This window comes from Leptonychotes weddellii, chromosome 12 (genome assembly GCF_054177405.1).
Source record: "Leptonychotes weddellii isolate Sample4059 chromosome 12, ASM5417740v2, whole genome shotgun sequence".
NCBI classification, from domain to species: Eukaryota; Metazoa; Chordata; class Mammalia; order Carnivora; family Phocidae; genus Leptonychotes; species Leptonychotes weddellii.
Genome location: NC_138380.1, coordinates 31,395,634 through 31,416,955, shown reverse-complemented (window position 1 = coordinate 31,416,955; position 21,322 = coordinate 31,395,634). Strand labels below are relative to the sequence as shown.

General features: G+C 39.8%; 1 protein-coding gene across 1 annotated transcript in view; it reads left to right on the top strand.

The window, feature by feature from the left end:
* Nucleotides 1-21,322, top strand: part of MDFIC (MyoD family inhibitor domain containing) — an 88,457-nt gene that overhangs the window by 11,353 nt on the left and 55,782 nt on the right. Inside the window, exon 2 of the mRNA XM_081800222.1 lies at nt 7,267-7,389. Coding sequence (XP_081656348.1) covers nt 7,267-7,389 — 123 coding nt within the window. The remainder of the gene's footprint in view (nt 1-7,266; nt 7,390-21,322) is intronic.

The window sequence follows — 21,322 nt, the reverse complement described above, 5'->3', positions numbered from 1 at the left end:
TTTCCACATTGTTCTGAGCCTCTGGGACAAACAGACCCAGATTTTTTACTTTTCTCAGAGATTCTTGTCTTGGATTACTTGAGATTTCATAAACCAGAACACACATAGATCATCTGAAATAATGCTGGTATTTTAATGGAAGAGTAAAAATTGTTTAAAGCAATTTTGTTTTCAGAAAAAGGAAGTCTGAATATAGATTGCATAGCAGTAAGAATATACATCTTACATAGATTATAAATGATCTGTCATAGATTATTATCAAATATTAAGTTGGATTGGATGAGATCTAACATGCAGAAGCCCCCAAATGTAAGTATAAAGAAAGGATACTTATATTCCTTTTCTATATGAATATATGTGTATTTTACCCTAAGTTTTATGAGGTTTTATAAGCATTTCTGCCAAGCACCATCATTTATATTAGTCTTTCATGAAGTAAGCAAATGAAGTATGGATAACAAGTAGAAAATGTATGTGATGGTTGGTTTGTGCATTTACACATACCTCTGCCTCGTTCAGCAGAATATTTCAGGTGGCTTTTAAGAGTACCTTTTAAAAGAAGATTAAAACATAAGGAAAATATAGGTACCTAGGAGATCCAAACATGGGGGAAAATTGAAATGTACAGAGAGACTGTAGGGTCAGATTCACTCAGTTTTGTCTGTAAATTTGGGTCAAAAAGAAAGCATTTTTTAAAATATGTTCACCGTGCATCAGGAAAAAAAAAATTATAGCTTCTCAGAGAAGGCAATAGTTTTCCTTATACTCCGTCTGGAAACAGATTTCTTGCATGGTTTTTCACATAGGGATTATTGAATAGATTACTGCCCTCAACAGCTCCCATATGATAACTTTTTAAAAGATGCTTAATGTCCTAACAGTTAGTGAACTACTGATAGCAAATGTAGATGAGCCCTTATCATATATCAGAAACTCAGCTTCCCAGGCATGATTCCGTTTCTTTCCCCGTCCACCTTATGAGATAGATAACTGTTTCTAGTCCTGTTTTGACAAAACTAATTTGCCCAGGATCCATAGCATTAGTGGTGGACCCAGGGGCCCTGATTTGAGATCCTCTGCTCTTAACCACTTCTAGTGCAAAGTACAATTTAGAGATGGTATTTCTGTCCCAGGGAATCTAATGAGAGTCTTTTTGTTCATCAGGAAAGAATCAGATACATCTGGAGTTTTACATGACAATGTTGTCTCCATTTCTTGGAAGACCGTGGCACATACAGAACTTTATGTTTAAAAGCTCATTAGTAACTTCAACAAACTAATCATCCTCCTCATGCAGCATGACTAGATTCTTTTACTATTATGTGCTAATAGCATTTAGCTATTGAGATAGTATATTTGCTTGATTACAGACTGATGGAAAGAATATCCCTCTTCAGTAGTTGGAACTGTTGTCTTTTAGAAAGGTTTACGTTTATTGTTTGTACCTACAATAGGCAGAACTGGGACTAGTTATAAATAACCTAATAGCAAATTTATGTTTAAAATAAAGAATAACTTACTAACGAACCTAACTGACCAAGAATGGGCTGTGTTTCTCTGTGAGGTGTCATTCCTCGGAATTTTGAAGGGCTGAGTGTTGCAGTGGGTCTTTCTACACTGGCTGCAGTATGAAATTAGCTGAGTTCAAGATGCTTTCCAGCTCTGACTTTTATCCTGTTTTCAACTTAATATCTATCTCTGAGACTCATTCTGTATTCTCATCAGTAAAATGGAGCTAATGTGTTCTTTCTTAAAATATCGTTGATGATTCTGAAGATCAAATGAATATTATATATTAAAGTCCTTTGAAAATTGCTAATACTGTAATTGCAAAAATTAATTAATTTACTCTTTCAACAAAAGGAAGTGTTGTTTCATTTTTAAAAACTTGTTTGGGGTGCCTGGGTGGCTCAGTCGTTAAGCGTCTGCCTTCGGCTCAGGTCATGATCCCGGGGTCCTGGGATCAAGCCTCGCATCGGGCTCCCTGCTCCGCGGGAAGCCTGCTTCTCCCTCTCCCACTACCCCTGCTGTGTTCCCTCTCTCCCTGTGTCTCTGTCACATAAATAAATAAAATCTTTAAAAAAAAATAAAATAAAATAAAATAAAAACTTGTTTAACAACCATATACCAGCTGAGTAGCTGTTGTGTGGCATGGAACATAATATAATGTTGTACATACATTATTATCTAATTTGCTTATTTTTAATGCTCTTAGATTTTTCTTCTGTTAATCACCGTTCAACTAGGTTATTCCCCAACTCTCTGAGATAAGTGAAATTCTCATTCTCAAAGTTTTAAATTTGAATAATGTCAACTAGGTAAAATATTATAGAATTTTTAATTAATTGGAAATTCTATTTACCTGGTTCTTTCTCCTTCTTCTTCAGTAGGAATGATTGAGATTAGAGAGAGATTGCTTCTGACCATCCATACCTTTCTTTAGAAAAATAACAAAAAATAAAGTGTATTGATCCTATAAGGTAGTCATTTCTGCATAGGACATATTGTATGTAAATTGATCGCTTAGAATTATTATTTTCCTTTGATTCTTTTGCTTAATTCATGCTTGTTATTTTCTTTGAGAATTAACTCAAATCCAGTGCCTTACAAAGGCTTTTCTTTGATTTCTTCCACTCCATTCTGAATGCCCTTCAATGTGTATATGAAGTTTTGGCTCTATTGGTTAGCCCTTTTGCAGAGTCAGATTTACAGAATTTTAGAGTCAAAAGCCTCTGCAACCATCCAGCTCAATGCCCTCACTTCTGGTTGAAGAAAATGAGCCCCAGCCACACGGCTGGTTAGTTTCTGAGTCAGAATTACAACCCAGTGCAGTTTTTATTACGTTCAGTTTTGTGGTTTCTTGTTTTGTGTGTATGTTGGGTCTCCACAGCTAGAAGATTTTTTTTTGTCAGGGACTAAGGTTTTTGGTTGTTGTTGGGGTTCCCCGCACCACCCCAGCCAAAGATTCTTCTGTACTTCTGTATTCAGAGTAACTAGAATTCTTGGGAAAACAGCCTTTTGGAAGTGGCTGCCAGGAGTAGGCAGTTATTCTCTGGTCTAGTGCTATCTTTTTAAAGTGTCTTCAGTTTTTATTTTAGTTTCTAAAACATGCTTCTATAGTCATCTATTAGTAGAATTGATAAGTGTTATCTATAACTCGGGTTTTGTATTCTCATAGTTCTGGCACGGAGACAGAACTAAATCCCTCTATATGAGTGATGAGGTCAAATTGCATTTTCTCATAACTTGGAATCCTGTGATGAGGTGATGCAAAGCAAGATGTGTATCTCCGTGTTGGATAGGCTCTCCTCTAAGTTTTCTCTAAATTGTGTAGAACAGAAGAACTTAGAGCAGAATCCCTCATACCTGGCTATCTATGATGATGACAAAACTCCTCCCATATCCCCTGAATTGGGACCTCTGAGGTTGGGACCTGTGCATCTTGATGGTTAAAGAGCTCTGCAGTAGAGAACCACTGGCTTAGAAGAACGGCATTATTGAGCCGATGGAGGTCTCCTTTTAAGAGAGAAATTGTTAAGTTAGGGAGGAGTGCTGCTTGCATGTGTGTACAGAATTCTTATAGGAAGGTACAGACTGATCTCATGCATCATGAAGTTACTTGATTATCTATGGGCTATCTCTTTGGGGACCACATACTAGTTGAATAGCAACTACAAACCTTTGTAAACCCAGCAAGGAAGTGATGAAACCAGGACTGTGGCCCTGCTTCTGCAGTTCAGAAGTAACACCATAAACCCATATTGATCCTAGAAATCTGCTATTAGAAACTGCCTGTTGGTCATCTTAATGAGTAGTGGCTCACCCAAGGTATTGAAAGTTGTAGTAAAGTTGGTTCTGTGGCTGGACATTGTGGTGCTCATCTTACAGTTGTCTACCAATTAACTCTTCCTCTGCCTCCATGCATTTCTTCAGTGGAAGATGTAATTGTGCACCGTTTATGAGGCTGCCATATAGGTATTCCATTAAATATTACAGATATGTTAATAAAATAATATAGATATGTTAGAAAGTTGTACAACACTCAAGTGGTCATAGAAGTTTAGTTTATAGACGTGGAGAATTGACAAAAGTCAACTTGATTTTTATACTTTGAACTTTTTCTCAGCTTTGCTTTGGGCTGGGTGCTGTGGGTCATAGCAAAAAGCTGAGACCAACTTTTGGGCCAAGACATTTACTTTTCAAAGCAGGCAAAGTTGGAGAGACTGATGATTGTGATTTGAGAGTAATTACATTTTATTGATTATTTCTTGAATATATGGGACAGAGAATGGTAGTTTTTGTTTTTTAACTTGAGGAAGACTAACTCTAGAATTTCACAGATAAGGAAATTAAAAAAAAAAAGTGAAACTGTTCCTTAATAAAATTTAAAGCAGAAGGAACTTTATGTTCCCCTTACTAGTGGGTCACCACTAGATGCGTGTGCATACGGACCACATGACATTTTCATTTATTCAGTGCAGAGTCTAGAGGGCCTATGTTGAGCACTTGAATATTGGACATGATTCAAATGTGAGTCAGGTGTGTCTAGAGGCTTTATTCATACCTATTTTCTTTTAGTCAGCAATGCTTCATAATGCCCTGGTTTCATGAATTAATTTTAATGGAATTAAGCTTGAACAGCTCAAAATTATATAATTAATTTCATTCAGCTTCAATTAAAGTTACTAATTGAATCAAGCCTACTAGCATGACACCTGGCGGCAGTTGGCTACATAACAGTAGCTGCAAGTACGTGGGACTCTGCTGCTGAGCTAGTCTAGGGAGTTTTTATAAAAAGCTCTTTTGTTGATAATCTCAGAAAGGCCTTGAGTTGACTGTAACAGTGGAAAGATTTCTGGAGTTGTTTAAAAAAGTAAAGATTTTAATTGAAACTAACACCTCTCAGGAAGATTACGTTTTCTCTCGGATAATGCTGAGTAAATGTTACATAAATCTTCTAGAACATATTGGTTTAGCATGCTTCTGATTTATATTTTACTGCTATCTGAATATGGTTTTGCTTTCTGAAAATACTTAGCATTGAAGACCCTGCTTTTTTTCAGAGACTTTAGCCTCTGGATTTAGTTTCCTAAGAGGGTGTCCATCTATTTTCATGTGTTGAAATGTGTTTCATGGCAGAACTTTTCAATTGTTGTGAAATCCCCATGGTACATGAGAAACTTTTGCATGTGCAGAAATTTTTTCCTTCCACTGGAAATGTTAACACAGTTGACTAACAACTTCTGTTTGAATCTCTTTCCTTTCCTTGCTTCCATGGCTTGACATCATCCAGCTTCTCGTCCTTCTCTGACTCCTTTCTAATTGTACAGACCCCTCTTGGTACTCTTATTTTAATGTATTAACTCTTTTGATGGGCCCGTTCATTTAAATGGCTTTAGCAGTCAAGTTTAGGAAGATCACTGTTTCCAGCTATAACTTGATTTATTTATGATTTGCAAATTCAGATGTGCAACAATAAACTCATCCACTAAACTGTAAAGTCCATGAAGGCCTGAGCCACATCTCACAATTCATTGCATCCTTATTGCCTAGCACAAAGCCTAAACATCTACTATGTACAAATATATATTTTTTAAACTAATAAATTATTCTGGTCTCCAGGTTTTCCCAGTCAAATCCTTGACCGAGAGGGCTCTATCATCTCCAGTCCCATCTTCCCTGATTATCTGTGCAGAGCTCTAGTTAGATTTTCACATCTACCCCCTTTCCCATCTTGTCATTCAGTTGATTAAACTCTGATTAAACTGGACTCTTCTAAGTCTCTCTTTTGGTTTCCCTTACTCTCTTCTCCCTCTTAGGTACATTCATACTCCAGTGATTCTCAATGATGTTAAGTGCAATAATATTACCTAAGTGCCCCACACCCAAATTGAAATAGAATCTTTGGTGGTGGGGCCCAGGAATCTGTTTTTGTTTTGTTTTGTTTTGTTTTTTAAAGCCCCCCAAGTGAGTTAAAACACTGTCAGGATTGAGACACTGCTTTGTACGAATGTATTAATCTTCCTAATGCTTGGCTCCGATAAGGCATTTCATAAAGCTTCAGTGGCTACTTTGACTCACTTGTCTTGCCTTTAAATTCGGTCCAGATTTCTCACCTTCTCATTCAGATATCCATGCTGTGTCCCTAATCAAACCTTTACAGTCTTATCTCCTAATGTCACCCTTGAAGTATTTCACACTCCAGAGTGTTGGAACCTTTGCTTGCAGAGTTTGCCCACGCCGTTCTTCTACCAGGCATTGCCTTTCTCCCATCTCTGCTTTGAGAATTCCTGCGAATGTTTTAAAGACCATCCAACATGCACCTTTCTCTCTAGTGCTTTTCTTGAGTTCTGAATTGGGATGAGTTTCTTTTTCTTCCTTCAAACCTCTTCAGTGCTCTGGACCTCTGATGACATGGATTTTACCTTGTGTTACAGTTAGCTTTTTCTTTGAGTTACTATGTTCCTGGTAAGATGTTACTTTTCCTTACTGACTTTCCCCCTGAGGACCCATAAACCCATGTATAAATCTCCCATCCTCAGTAGCCTCCCTTTCTGAGAATGCGTAACACAGTCGTTGCCTCTTTCCCGAGTTTCCACAGAGAGAACTCTGCACTTGCTTTCTACGCCTTCTCACTTCTCAGTCACTCCTTATTCAACTGCAGTCTGACTTTTAGCCCAACCGTTCAGTGGGGTCTCTTCTCCTTTGGAGCTTCCCTTCCACGCCCGCCCCCTACATGTACAGACTCACTTTCATCTTGTATGTGACCTTTGCACATGACTCTGTCATGGCAGACCACTTGGTGTGTTACGATGACTTACTTAATAATCTTAACAGGTTATTTTTGTTGTATGCATGTCTGTTTCTTCGATGCTGGTCACGTAGTAGGTGCTCAGTAAATCTGTTACTGCTTCAATAACCTATGCAACAGTCAATAGAGATACTGCTCCCATTTTCTTAAGTTATGGCAGACTTGGAGGCATTTGGGGAAAAAAAAAAAAACCTTAAAAAAGAATAGAAAAATAGGGCGCCTGGGTGGCTCAGTTGGTTAAGCGACTGCCTTCGGCTCAGGTCATGATCCTGGAGTCCCGGGATCGAGTCCCACATCAGACTCCCTGCCAAGCTTCTCCCTCTGACCCTCTTCCCTCTCGTGCTCTCTGTCTCTCATTCTCTCTCTCTCAAATAAATAAATAAAATCTTTAAAAAAAAAAAAAGAATAGAAAAATATGTAACATTTAATAATAATATATCTTTTGTTTTATTTAGAAAAATGTGATAAAGAAAATACTGAGAGAAATATAACTCAAGCTACCGATAGCTGCTTCACACATGGAGAGATGCAAGACCAGTCCATTTGGGGAAACTGTTCAGATGACGAACTCATCCGAAGTGAGTATTTTTAGAGAAAATTGGAGTGATTTGGGTATATGGCTATGATAATATGCTTTCAGTTAATTGTTCCATATAATTCTCCCAGAAATCTATAAATCAACAGAGTTTATCTGAAAGTATATTCATGAATATTTTAAAATGTAGAGCTAGGATATAAGTAATACTGTCTGTCCATTTTCATCCTTTTTTTTTTTTTTAAAGAAGAATTGACCTGTAAATTTTGGACTTTATTCTCATAGAGATATAGTTAAACTTAATTCCTTCTTTTTTTTTTTTTTAAGATTTTATTTATTCATTTGTGAGAAAGAGACAGAGCACAAATAGGGGCAGTGGGAGAGGGAGAAGCAGACTCCCCGCTGAGCAGGGAGCCCGACGTGGGGCTCGATCCCAGGACCTGTAGATCATGACCTGAGCCGAAGGCAGACACTTATCCATCTGAGCCACCCAGGTGCCCCTAAACTTAATTCCTTCTTGAGCATTGATGAAGTAGAAGTCATACAATTCTGAGTGGACTGTGAAACTAAAAAGATAAAGACAGAGCAAAAGGACAATAAACAGTACTTTGAAGGTTGATACTGTTCTGGTCCCTGTTCTTGTAGTCAAATGATTCCAAACTGTTGTTTTTTATTTTTTCATTTTTTCGTTTTTTTACAATTAACACTTTTAGCACTACTTGGTTTCTTTTTATTCTCTTCCTCTCCCTGAAAGTGCTCTGTAGAATATATACAAAAGCTTTGGTATGTTTTCATTTAACTGTGGGAATGCCTGGCAACAGCAGTGTCACTGGGGTGCTATTCAAAATGCTGATTCTGGGGACGCCTGGGTGCCTCAGTCGGTAAGCATCTGCCTTCGGCTCAGGTGATGGTCCCAGGGTCCTGGGATCGAGCCCCACATCGGGCTCCCTGCTCAGCGGGAAGCCTGCTCCTCCCTCTCCCACTCCCCCTGCTTGTGTTCCCTCTCTCTGTGTGTCTCTCTCTGTCAAATAAATAAATAAAAATCTTCAAAAAAAAAGCTGATTCTGCATCAGGTTCTGTAGACCTGGAGCTTCCCCCTGGTAGGTTCAAAGAATGAATTATTCTCTCTAGTAAGCATGTAAGTATAAAGATTATTACTATACTGTTTGGTGAAGCTCCATCTTAGTTACAGAATTCATACCATTAAAGGGAAAGGATTTAAAATGAATTTTTCTCCCTATTGTTAAACTGGTTAAGTGGGCAGTGATTAAAAAAAAAAATATTGTAAATTGCATGAAATAGTTTCTTTTGAGATAAGGATGGTTCAACCTGTACCATGGGACACGGGAGCATCTGGGAGCCACTGTCTAGTTTTACTAACACGCACTGAACGAACGCAGAGATGGAGCATTATGACCCCCTGTGGGAAGGCTGCTGGGAAAACAGATAGTCGAATGGATATCCAGAAGAGAAAGGCCAAAGATAGCAATGCCATGCCTGCCCAAAAGGTAGCTGGCAAGAATTTCCGAATATTTGCGGGTGACCTCGGACTCTGAGTTCTGATTACAGATTTCAGAAACTGTATTTTTGTCTTCTTCCGGGTCACACTTTTCTAGGCAAAGGCGACTTTGTTGCGTCTCCAGAAAAATCTGATATCTGGATTTGCCAGAACGGAATGATTTAGGTCATCTTTAGACTCCACTCAAGTCTGGCTAGCACTTCAAGGTCTGACACTCTGATAGCTTCTGCTGTTCCAACTCCCTGACACTGGCCTCCCCAGAGCTGTCTGGATTTTCTTCTTTGGCCTTCCCCATAGAGTAGGTGGTCGTCTCTGCATAATTCACCGCCTGTCTTTCTTAACCCCACTATTAGGGAGGTGTGTTTTCCTCTCGGCATCTAGCATATTTTGGGGGGTCCAGTAAAATCTTTTGTAATAACAATAGGCCCTGGAAAGAAGGCCCTGGCTCAGAGTTGTGTGGGGGAGGAGGGGAACATCTGTGGTGAGTCAGGCCCGGGCTGGCTCCCATTCCAGGAGTCCTGTGTGGTTCCCCGAGCACTGGGGAAGGGGCGGGCAGCTGGCTCTCATGGAATTGATTTTAGTGTTCCCACTGTAGTGTGAGGTTGGCTGGATGAAGGGATCATCAGAAAAATGAGGCCGGCCGGGGTGTGGGAACATTTTCAAATGCACAGCCCACTCTTTTTCCGAGCTTCCATGGGACGGCTCAGCTGCATAAGCAAGAAGTGGAGGAGAATGAGTCTGCTTTAATAGGACTTCTCTTTCTCTATCTATTCTGGAGCGTGGTTAGAAGGCTGGCAGCTAACATCTACGTTGTCCCAGACGCCTGCTGCTTTCTTTGTTGGACATTTAAGGCGTAATTTATAGGGGACTGTTAGCTGTCAGAGTGATGAGGCTGTTTTTACTTTTCTGAGAATAACTGAGCTCTGGAAAGTCAAGGGAGTGGTTGCTTTGGAAATTGTATTCTAATTAAAGGGTGTATTCTCAGGCCTCATAAACGAGATCCAAGCTGAGAATAATTTCCAAATTATTCTGTGAACTTTAACCCTGACCTCAGTGGACCACCCACTTGTGGCTCACACTTGGTTCATGCTCCACACCGAAGTTCGAGCTTTGTGTGCCTTCCCTTGTCCTTCTAGAAAACGTTGCAGGTGGCAGACCTCAGGTACAGTGCTCTCAGGACCTGGATTTCAAATTGGTTGCCCTTGAGTTGCTAACTTATTACAGAGAATCCTTTCTGGAAGTTATAAATAAAAGAGAAGAAATCCATATGGAATCAAACATTTCGAATAAATAGGCCACACACAATCTGGTCAGGGAATGTGCATTGTGATTCTCTTTCTTATGAAATTTAAATTAAAAAGACAATTCCAACTACTCAACTTGGTTTAAAAAAAAATCAGATCAGTAAAGAATTAAAAATGTAATGGAGGTTTTTGAGGAAATTTTATGATTGGAAGGTTTTATTTTTTCATCTTATGAATTTTCTTTTTACAGTTTAAAAGGGGTTCATATTCTGAGGAAATGCTTTGGTATATAATTTCTGGAATGAGGCTTAAATTTTAGAGTTTATAAGAGTATCTTTTTATGGGAACACCAGTTAAGGCTTTGGCTTTTCCCCTCAGATGAGCCTATATGATTCAGTATATAATTTGGAGTGCTGCCTTGTTTTTATAATCACTATTCCTCTGAATTGGTCAAATAAATGTGGCAGGGAAGTGACACCCTCAATTAATATTAATTTTTCTATTTAACCCATAATATGCATAAACTGATAACAGGCAATAGGCACCATTTCATGTTTAATTAGACTAGAAAAGAAACAGAAGTAACATTTTGATCTTAGTCTTTGGGGGGATTTCTAAGGTAGGAAAGAGTGTGTGTGTGTGTGTGTGTGTGTGTGTGTTCCTATGTTTATACTCAGATATGTGTAGTATTTTCCTTTAATTTAGGTCAAACTCTATTCTAATTATTTCCTATATAGAGAGAGCTTACATTTTTCTTTGTTCTTCTTTCCAAAGTGCCTCAGGTCTCTCTCGCAGATTTTTCTAGGTCTTTCTGAAAATTCTTATTACTTAACTTTATTCTTGGACATTGCTTTTACATAAACGTCTCCTAATTCTAAATGTCATTACTTAACTCCAGAAATTTTCCTTAGCTCCCCTTCTGAAATAAATTTCCCATTAAATTAAACTATTTTGTTCAGCTAATTCTCTCCTTTGTGATTTTGTAGAATTCCCATGATCTGAAGCAAAGTTAGAATGCTCCACTTAAATGGTAATCCTCATTGTATTTAACCCATTTATTCATTCTGAAGAGTTTTTAGCTCTCATACTAGTAAGCACTTAAATGGTAGTAGACTGCAAGCCTCTTCTCTAATTCACACTTGTCTCCTCTTTATGGAGCTAATGCTTCCTGGCTTCCTGCTGTTTCACTTGCTCTGCTGCTGGAAACCTTCCTCTTGGCATCCTTGGAGTTTCCTCTCAACATCACCAGGCTTGGTTCTAAGGAGCTCTATTCCTTCTCTTCCAAGACTTTGCCAACTTACCTCTGATCACTCCTTAGTGAATATGACTTTATCACTTGAGGGAATGCCTCCTTTCTGTCAAATACTGAAAAAAGGCAGAGACTCAGGCATACTGTTTATGTACTGAGAACATTTCTTATTTGATGATAAGGAAAAAGCATGAGAGATTTGGATTTAAATTTCTAAAGCAGTTCTCATGTTTGAGTCCACATTATAGTTAATATTATTACTATTATTCTTTTGGAATTCACTTTATATAAAAGAAGACATAAACAAGCCCCAGAAATAAGTATCTCCCAGTAAGACTGGGCAGGGTGGGGAGTGTAGCTTTCGTGTTATGTTTCTTAGGTGATCTGGAATTCTCTCTCAATAGTGCATGCTGATTCATTCTGGGATCCCATATTGGGAGTAAGTCTTTGTGACTTCATCTTGCTTAGTATCTTTTCATCCATGTGTCTGTCAGAAAAATTCTCTTTTTTAAAAAATTTGCTGACCAAATGGTTATGTGGCTACAGTTGAGATGCTTTGATTATTGCTGTAGAGAAGAATCGTTAACCATCCCGTTATTCCAAAATCCAACTCATGATTTGGTTTCAGGGTTGGATGGATAGTCATAAGCTATTTTTTGATAGTTACCTGTATTTATCTCATTGGCCAATGACCATGATTAGGCTGCATTCTAGAATGGAACTCAAGTTTACTGACACACTTCTTCCTTAGGATGCATTATTCCAAGCTCATCTAGGTTTTGGTCAAGATACTAGAGAGAACCATTGCCCATTGTTTTTGCTTTGAGCAACTTAAGCTCAGGGTCCTGGAAGCTGACTCTCAGGTTCGGATCCTGGATACATCATTATTGCTGGTGTTGGGCAAGTTACTTAAACTCTGTGATCAAATGTCTCATTTTAGAATAGAGGTGCTAAGGGGCACCTAGGTGGCTCAGATGGTTAAGCATCTGCCTTCAGCTCAGGTCACGATCCCAGGGTCCTGGGATCAAGCCCCACATCGGGTTCCCTGCTGAGCGGGGAGCCTGCTTCTCCCACTACTCCTGCCTGCCACCTCTCCTGTCAAATAAATAAAATCTTTAATAAAATAAAATAAAATAAGATGGAGGTGCTAATTCTTTATACCTTACTGGGTTATTTTAAGGATTATACAAGAAAATGTATGTTGTATGCTTAATTAGCACAGAGCTATATATGTAAACATTGAATGAATTTATTGGTTTTCATTATTATTATCCTTGGGCACAGGTATCAGTTACAAAGCTTTGTTTTTTTGTTTTGAGTTTTGCTTTTTCTTTTGATTCGTGATTCCAGTGGGTTATGTGTCCAGACATGCTGGGTACGTAGACCATGTCTTCCTGAGATCGTTGATATTTATGTCACAACAGTAGCCAGCACTTTGGATGCTACATGGTTTATGCTTAATAAATGCGTAAGAAGCACATAGAATTAATGAGATTCTTTACCCATCTTGCTTGTATTATTTCAGACTTTAAGGTCTCTCATGAACATTCTAAATCAATACATTCTTCCTTTTATTCCTTCTAACCCCCTTCTTACTCCCAAGCCATACGTGATTCATTCAAGTCAAGTTCCAAATATTTATAGATGACTCTAAGGATATTAAAGCAGTCAAGTCATAGGTTTGACTGCTGTTGGCTGATAAGTTCTTCAGAAGAGTTCTCAGTGAACTATGGCAGTGTTCTGAATAACATTCATTGTCTGTAGAGGTGGGTAGAAATGGCACTTTAGGTAGGACCTTTTTTGGTTTCCTATTTCTTATTTTTCTTGCCGAGCTAGTAAGAAAAGAGTCTGAGACACTTTAGTTTCTTTCCTTCCTTCCTTCATCCCTCCTTCCCTTGCTTACTCCCAGCCTTCCCACACTCCTTCCTTCTCCCCCTCCTCTCTTCTTCCTTCTCCTATCTTTCTCTGCCTTTCTAAATTAGTTTTTAAAGGCTTTGTGTTCTATAAAGTGCTATGTATGTTGTTGCTGTTGTCGTTCTTACTATTCCTATGAATATTCTAATTTATTACTTCACCCTTCACCCTTATCCTATACCGTGACTCGTTTGATTTCCAGTCTATCTCCTGCTGCCCTTTTGTCAAAGATTTTCAATCTCTTTCTGATATCCTTAAAATCTTTTGGTCTTTACTGGGGGAGATGAGATGGTATTGAAGTATAAGTGGTGGATGGGGTTCAGTGAGGGAACCAGATTTATTCCTTTCCCATTTGGGAGCTTCTCTGCGCCTCGGGGAGGTGCTGAGGCTGGGGAACTACCCCAGAGATCACCCTGAAAATGCTAACCACTGAAGAAATAACATGTAAAGATCAAGACCATAAATGCTAGATAATTTTAGTTCTCAAACCTCCCAACTTCCTGGAGCTGAACACTGTGTGAATTTACACATAAATTATTTTTTGTAGAATATGTTATTCATGGGTAACTTTCAGGATTAGGAGTCAAAATATAACTTCTAAAGCTGAATAAGAAATCAATTACATTAAGATGGAGTGTTACAGTGTGCTGACCCTGTGTTCTGTTGGTGATACAGCGATGAACACTGCAAGTGTGGTCCCTGCGTTCAGAGTTTATAGACTTGAAATAAGGTGTGTTATGAGTGCTGTGATGGGAAAGGGCAGGCTGCTGTATTTTCACATTTGAGAAACACAAAGTCTCATGTTGGGGAGGAGGTCAAAGAAGGCTTTCCAGAGGAGTGATGTCTACGGTAATGCCTCAAGGAGCTAGCCAACTCAGGCAGAGCATGGGAGTGGATGGAGCCATAGTGTTCCAAGCCAAAAGAACAGCATACTTAGAGGTCTAGAGGTAAGAGGTCAGCTTGAGGAGAGTTGCAGAAGTTTTGTTTAAGCTGAGATGGAAAATGTTCAATGAGAGGTACAGAGAGGTGAGAGGCAAAGAATCTATTAACAGAGGCTTAAGGGAAGATGGAAGGTATTGAAGGGAATAGTGACTTGAATAGGCTTATGTTTTTATTTGCCTATATTTTATGAAGATTACTGGTGCAATAGTTGGAATATAAATAAGAATGGAAAACCAAAAATATTAGACCAACTGGGAGACTGTTGTATTAATCCAACTGAGAAAGATACGTCTTGGATGGGGTCATGGCAGGTGGGACCGAGCTTTCTGTGGCATACAGTCAGTAAGACATATGGGGTGAGAGAAAAGCAGGTGCTGGGAATGAGGCCAGGAGTTTTAGTTTGGACAAATGATAGTTGTTTTGAAAGGACGGCATGGCAGAGGATTTAAGGACATTGTCCAAAGAGGGTTTGAAATGCTGGGCTGTGGCTGTCCAGTGGGTTGAGAGGGAAGTAAAAACAAGAAAGGTCTAACAAATAAGAAAAATAGCCAGAGAGGCTAACAATCCCTAAAGGTTTCTATTCCTGAAGAAACAGAACAGGTACCGATGGAATAAGTGAACAGGAGAAGTGGAAAGAGAAGATGAATTATGAAAATGGGCAGTAAGAATTTAAAATTTTTTAAGTGGAACGGTCCCTGGTGAGGTGAGGTTGCAAGGATAGACGACTGAAATAGTTTCTCCCAAACCCAGAGTGCCAGATTTGGAAGAAATTTTGGAGGTTTCATAAAAATTGCCCTGTTCAGTAGGTGGGGAAACAAATCCAGAGGTTTGTTCCAATCAGCATGACCAATAAGAGGCAAAGCTGGGGCTTATCTCTGTTTGAGTCTCAATCATCTGAATTCCTCATCGAAACTTAATAGTTGAGGAGAAGCCAGCGAGTTGGTTATCTCCGGTTCTTTCTGCTTTGCCCTAAAATTAGGTACCTGTTGTGGAGGAATGGAAGAGTAGTTTGATATCCTCTAAGCTGAGGACTCTGAAATGAATGAAAAATAGCGCACATTGTTTGGAGCTGCTGGTTTGCCTCATTGAAAGATTTGGAAAGGTCTTCTCCATCTAGTCCAGTAACATACAAAATTGGGATTTTTAAAAAAGATATATGTGTAACTGTCTCTTATATAAATGTGTGTACGTATATATATGATTTGTATCAAATCATATGTGTGGGTATTTTTTTTTTTTTCCTTAACAGAAGTTGTCTCTTCACAATAGTTACTTTTAGGGAGCTATGTGAAATTGAGTGGGGTTGTACTGGTGAAGAGGACTTCCACTTAATATTCTGTATACCTTCCTCTGTATTGTTGATTCCCCCCGCCCTTGGGGTGAATTATTTTATTATATTAAAAGCAACAGTACTTTAAAAAGAAAATTCTCCCACATAGCTAACAATGCCAGGGTAAGGGCGCAGCTTCCCAAAGCTACATTAGAGCCCAGGCACCTGTAAGAAATGCTTCAAGTCACAGATAAGCCAGGAGATTCAGATTCCTTCAGGTTCTGCAGGAGACAGGACCAGCTAAACGAATTGGTAGGTGGAGTATGTGTGGAGTATAGTGCAAAATGAGAATTCCGGTCCCCTTAGTCAAAAAGTGTGAATTTTAAGATGGCAGCGGTAGAGCATTGAACCCACTCAGGGTCCTTCTGCGAGTGGGGCTCTGTGCCATTGCACACACAGGTCCCATGGCTACGAAGCCGGGTCCGGCTGGAGGCATCGAGGGTGTGGGGATTTAGTTCTGGTAAGCAAAAAGGAATACTCTATACCCATTTTAGAATTTGTTTTTTCAGTAAGGCTCTGAAATTCTAGAATGAGGAAGTTTTTTGGGGGCTGGGCAGATCCTGCCTTTGTCACAAGTATGAGTAGCTTGTGCAGGTATGTGGGACAGTTGCTGTGTAACAGACTCTTGAAGGCAGTGGTTGCCAGCTTTTATCCAGGCACAGAAGGACTGAGACCTGCTTCCGGCTTTAGCTTTATCCATGGCTCAGTAGACAATGAGAAGGGTTGGTGGAAATCCCTCTCCACTCCTTCCAGGAGCTCCATTTCCCCTCCATCTTAGCACAGCTGGGAGTCAGTACGGTGACTTGCCCTGTGTTTCTTCCTTCAGTGAGTCTTTCAGGACTCGGTGGTAAATCCGTGCTCCACCGTTTTCCATCGGAAGCTGGATTCTTCCCAGGTCCTTGGGTTCCGCAGTAAGACACCCAAAAGTCAGGGAAATATCTTTTAAAACCCCCCAATGCTGGTATTAGAGGGTAAAATTGCATTAAGTGAGCTAGAGAAGAGAGTGGGTGGAGAAATTTGTTCTGCATTAGAACATAATCTAATTAAATACATTTTCCATGGTTCTTGAGAATTTAGACTGGGAAATTTAAGAAAAAAAAGATTCCCACCATTTCAAATTGTCATAAATAATTGATTCATGCCAGTGTGATCTTAAGATTTTATTTATTTTTAGAGAGTGAGCATAAGCAGGGGGAGGAGTGGGGGGGCGGGGAGGAAGGAGAGGAGGGGGAAAGAATCTAAAGTGGACTGCACTGAGGGCAGAGCTGACGTGGGGCTCGATCTCACAACCCTGGGGTCATGACCTTGGCCGAAACCAAGAGTTAGAGGCTTAACCGACTGAACCATCCATATGCCCCCATGCCAGTGTGATTTTTTTTTTAATTTTTTAAAATTATTTATTTATTTGACAGAGAGAGACACAGAGAGAGAGGGAATACAAGCAGGGGGAGTGGGAGAGGGGGAAGCAGGCTTCCCGTGGAGCAGAGAGCCCGATGCAGGGCTCGATCCCAGGACCCTGGGATCATGACCTGAGCCGAAGGCAGATGCTTAAGGACTGAGCCACCCAGGCCCCCCATGCCAGTGTGATTTAATAAGACCATACATGTCATCTTTGTATGTTGCCCATCGTTCCTTGTCTTAATGAAAAAGATAATGCTGTATCATCAGCATAGAGGCCCATCTTTGCAGGGTGTCTTCTCCATGTTTGTTCAGCATTGCAAAGGTGCTGTCATAATCACAAAGGTGAGTGAAATGTGGGCAGCAGCATTGAGAACACACATCCAAAGAATGGTGTGATCGTGTGCAATTAGCATTTTCCTACTCTTCCTCACGAGTTAGGTTCTTCTTACTGCACTTCTCCCATATCCAGTAAAATTTTTTAAAGAGATTTATTTATTTGAGAGCATGCGAGCAGGGGTAGAGTCAGAGGGAGTGGGATAGAGAGAATCTCAAGCCGACTTGCCGCTGAGCACAGAGCCCTACCGGAAGGTGAGGGGAGAGGGAGCTCAATCTCACTTTTCTGAGATCATGACCTGAGACAAAATCAAGAGTTGTCCACTCAATCTACTGAGCCACCCAGGCGGCCCTCCAGTAAATTTTTAAAAGTCTTATCAGATAGCTCTGAATATGAATATTTACTACTGGAAATGTAAATTTAAACCCATGTTCTTACCTATTTAGGTTTTTAATATTTTTCATTTTAGCCAATTTCAGGCGGTTGATTTTTGGTCTGGCTTTTTTACATCGTTAAAAGAAACAGAGCACATGCCCTTCAGTATTTTCCAGGTAGATATGTATAATTTGCCTTTTTAATTTCTTCAAGATTATACTGCAGTGAAATACATGTGTATAATATTTAGAACATATTTTAAATATATATCAGAAGATCTTTTTTATAGGAGATTGAATAATACTAATGCTATAAAGTCCAAATTTGTTTGGACTGATAGACGTCAGGGTAAAAAAATCTCAGTTTATGTAAACATTAAATCTGAGCCTCACTGCCTATCCAGTGCCTGGAAGGTTGGTGTGAGGGGTGTTGGTGGTCGCCGACACTCCGAGTCACATAACAGAGTCTCCCATGAGTCACCGCGTGGAGCGGTGTTGAGTGTGATGGTGCTGGCTACTCATACATCCTTCTCCACCTGCCGGCATGACCTCTTCCATCCCTGACTGGGGTCTGGTTTGTCCTCCAAGTCAAGGCTGCTTTTAATTTCCTTGAACTATAGAGCTGCTTTTAATTTCTTTGAAATCACACCGGTGCTTGACTTCTTTAACTCAAAAGGACCTTCTATCTGTTTCACTGGAGCCACCTTACAAACCTAGACACACCTTGGACCTTGTTTCTGCCAAGGTCTCTTTTCGAAGACCTTGAAATCAGAAATTCACTTTCTCATTTCTGTCCGTTCTTTACCTTAATTATGCCTAATCTCTTAACTATGTTCTTTTCCCCCATAGAATCTCCTTAACTTTGTGTTCCTTTTTGTTTTTGTTGTTTTCCAGATAGATCCAAATGATCTTTCATTATCTGCCTCAATTCCAATCCTCCAAAGTCCGTTCTTTACCTTAATTATGCCTCATCTCTTAACTATGTTCTTTTCCCCCATAGAATCTCATCTCCTTAACTTCATGTTCCTTTTTTGTTTTGTTTTTTTCCTGGAAAGATCCAAATGATCTTTCATTATGTCCCTCAATTCTATGACCTGGTGTACTCTTGACCATGACAAGGTTAACGGACAACAGGGTCAGTCTTCTCTGCTCAGATTCCAGGGGCTGGGGACTCCTAGATAAAAGATGTTATATGCAGTAGGATTAGCTTTAGTTTGACTACATGTTCTTCGATCTCAATTGAGACCTCTCTGCTCCTCAGCTGTACTTTAATTTCTAATTGATTTTTGCTTTTGGTCCAGTCTTGCCTTTTGATTTTGTGACACTTTTCTAAAGACTCAGATTATATTCTAATATATCTGTCTCTGTCACTGAGACATTTTAGGTTATATTTTAGCACCAGCTCCTGGTATTCAAACCCAGTTCTGGTCTACCCGGCTGATCCTTAGTCTACCTTGATATATGTCCTAGAGTTTAAATGCAGCTGAAACCATCTCTTAATACTGATAGGTCCATTCACCCAGTGGCCTCCTCTCAGTCCTCTTTTCTTTCTGTAGTGTTTGTCAGGGCAGGTTTCGTGCTGGAAATCCCTCCCTCTGCCTCCCAAGTTATACTGGTTTTCTTTCTGTCCTCCAGATGCCCCGAGTTCCTTTGTGTCTCTGAGCTTTTGCACCCTGGGTTGTCATCGTGTCCCTCCCCCCACCCCCCACCTCCTTGCGCTCCAGACTTAATTGTCACTTCTGAAGAGAGCCTTCTCTGTCTCTTCCCTGTTTCTCCAAGCACCTGTCCTTTCAGTTGTCACAATTTGTAACTTGGCTCTGCTATGACATGGCTACGATCTGCTGGCTTTAGGTTGCACCCCCAGCAACTAGCACTGGTGCCCGACCACAGTGGACTTTCCCGAAGCTATTTTGGATGCCTATGGGAATAAAAGAAATTCGGCTTTTTCCTCCATGCCTTCCTTTTACGTAGTTTTGGTGTAGCCAAAATAGATTCCTTGTTCTTCCCTGTACGCGTCCAGTCCTTTCCTTCTCCCATGCCTCACTCAGGTTACCCCACATCTCCAGCTGCATGAGCAAGGCCTGCTGTGATTTCTCCCTCGTCTAGGCTTACAGAATGGGTTTGTCTTCATCTCTCCTAAAGGACTTGTTAATTTTGAAATTGTCCTGCCGTTGTGGATGGCCCTCTTCCTTGTCACTGAACTGAAGGCTCCTTAAAGGCAGAATTGGCGGCTCCTTCAGCTTTGTAGCCCTCCCAGCATATAGCCCAGGGCCATGCACAGAGTTTGTTCCCACTACTGTCATGTTAATTGTTGAATAAATGAAAATCTGTACCTTTTGACTGCATTTAGCTTCTCTGTAGGAGACTGACAGCTTTGAATTGGTTAAGCTATAGTAATTTGTCTTAAAATGTGGATTGACTATCTTTGCCTCTCTTAAGGAGCTAATTTTCTCAGTCTACAGTTCATGCATATCAAAGGAATGCTTTTTATTAGTAATATTAACAATGTTATTACTTAGAGCTTTTTACAGTTAATGAAATTCTTCATATTGATGATCTCACTTGGCCTATTGGCAACTTTATCAGGCAGGTGGAATAATAGGTATTATTGCCTCTCAATGAGACTGGGCTCAGAACAGTCAAGCAGTGTACCTAGGGCCACACAGCTCATCTCCTGATTATCTAGCCTTGATTCTCAGATGGGGGATGGAGTAGGGGAAGGGTTGGGACTTTGTGGTGTTCATGGTGCCCTAGAGATATTCAAGTCACAGGGGAGGTGATAGTTTTCCCAAATTATTGCCATTCTGTCACTATTAACGATGTGACTGTATCCTGCCTTTGTGTTGGATCAAAAAAGAGTTAGGAAAATTTGAAAGTACTGTGTTCCTTTGGAATTTTATCTTTGTTGTGATAAATTCAAGACAATTGCTGGGCTTACTATATACTTGACATCTTAGAAAAAAGACTTCTTTAGTTTTTGAGAACTGTTTCCTCATTGCCTCCGTGAGAACTTACTTGTTCTCATTCCAAGAGATAGGCAGCAGAGAGTCTTGACATCTGCTCTTCTTCTTTGCGGTGTGAGGATACTCATTTTCCTTCTGCACCAAGAAGAAATCACAGTAACTGAAGCTGGAGCTACAGGGGCAGGAATGTAATGCTATAGTCCTATCCCCTTGTTCAAAGCAATGGTTCTCAACTCTTTACTTTAGCTTAAAAACATACTGATACCCAGGCCCCACTCCACACCAGTGAACCTAGAATCAGATGTAAGTAGGGCCTGGACAACTTTAATTTCTGAGAGCTTCACAGTTAATTTTGAGGTATGGCTCAGACTTAGAGCTGATAAGATTTTCAATTGAATATATTGCTCTAGAACAAAAAGAGCTTGTAAAGTAAATTGAACAGTTTTTTATTTGAATATTTAAAGATTTTAATTTTTTTTTGGATAGTGGTTTCTTACAGTTTTGATTGATTGATGACCCATAGGGACTGATAGCCTTGGTGGCCTGGTTGGGAGAACCCAGGTACTGGCCTCTTGTTCTAGCCCATAGTCTTTCTGGGAAGTTGTTTTTTGGAGAGATGTTTACATTGTTCAGAAAATGTTTCGTGCTTTTAGTTTCACTATGCAGCACTTAAAGTTTTATGATATCGGAAAAGAACTATTATAAT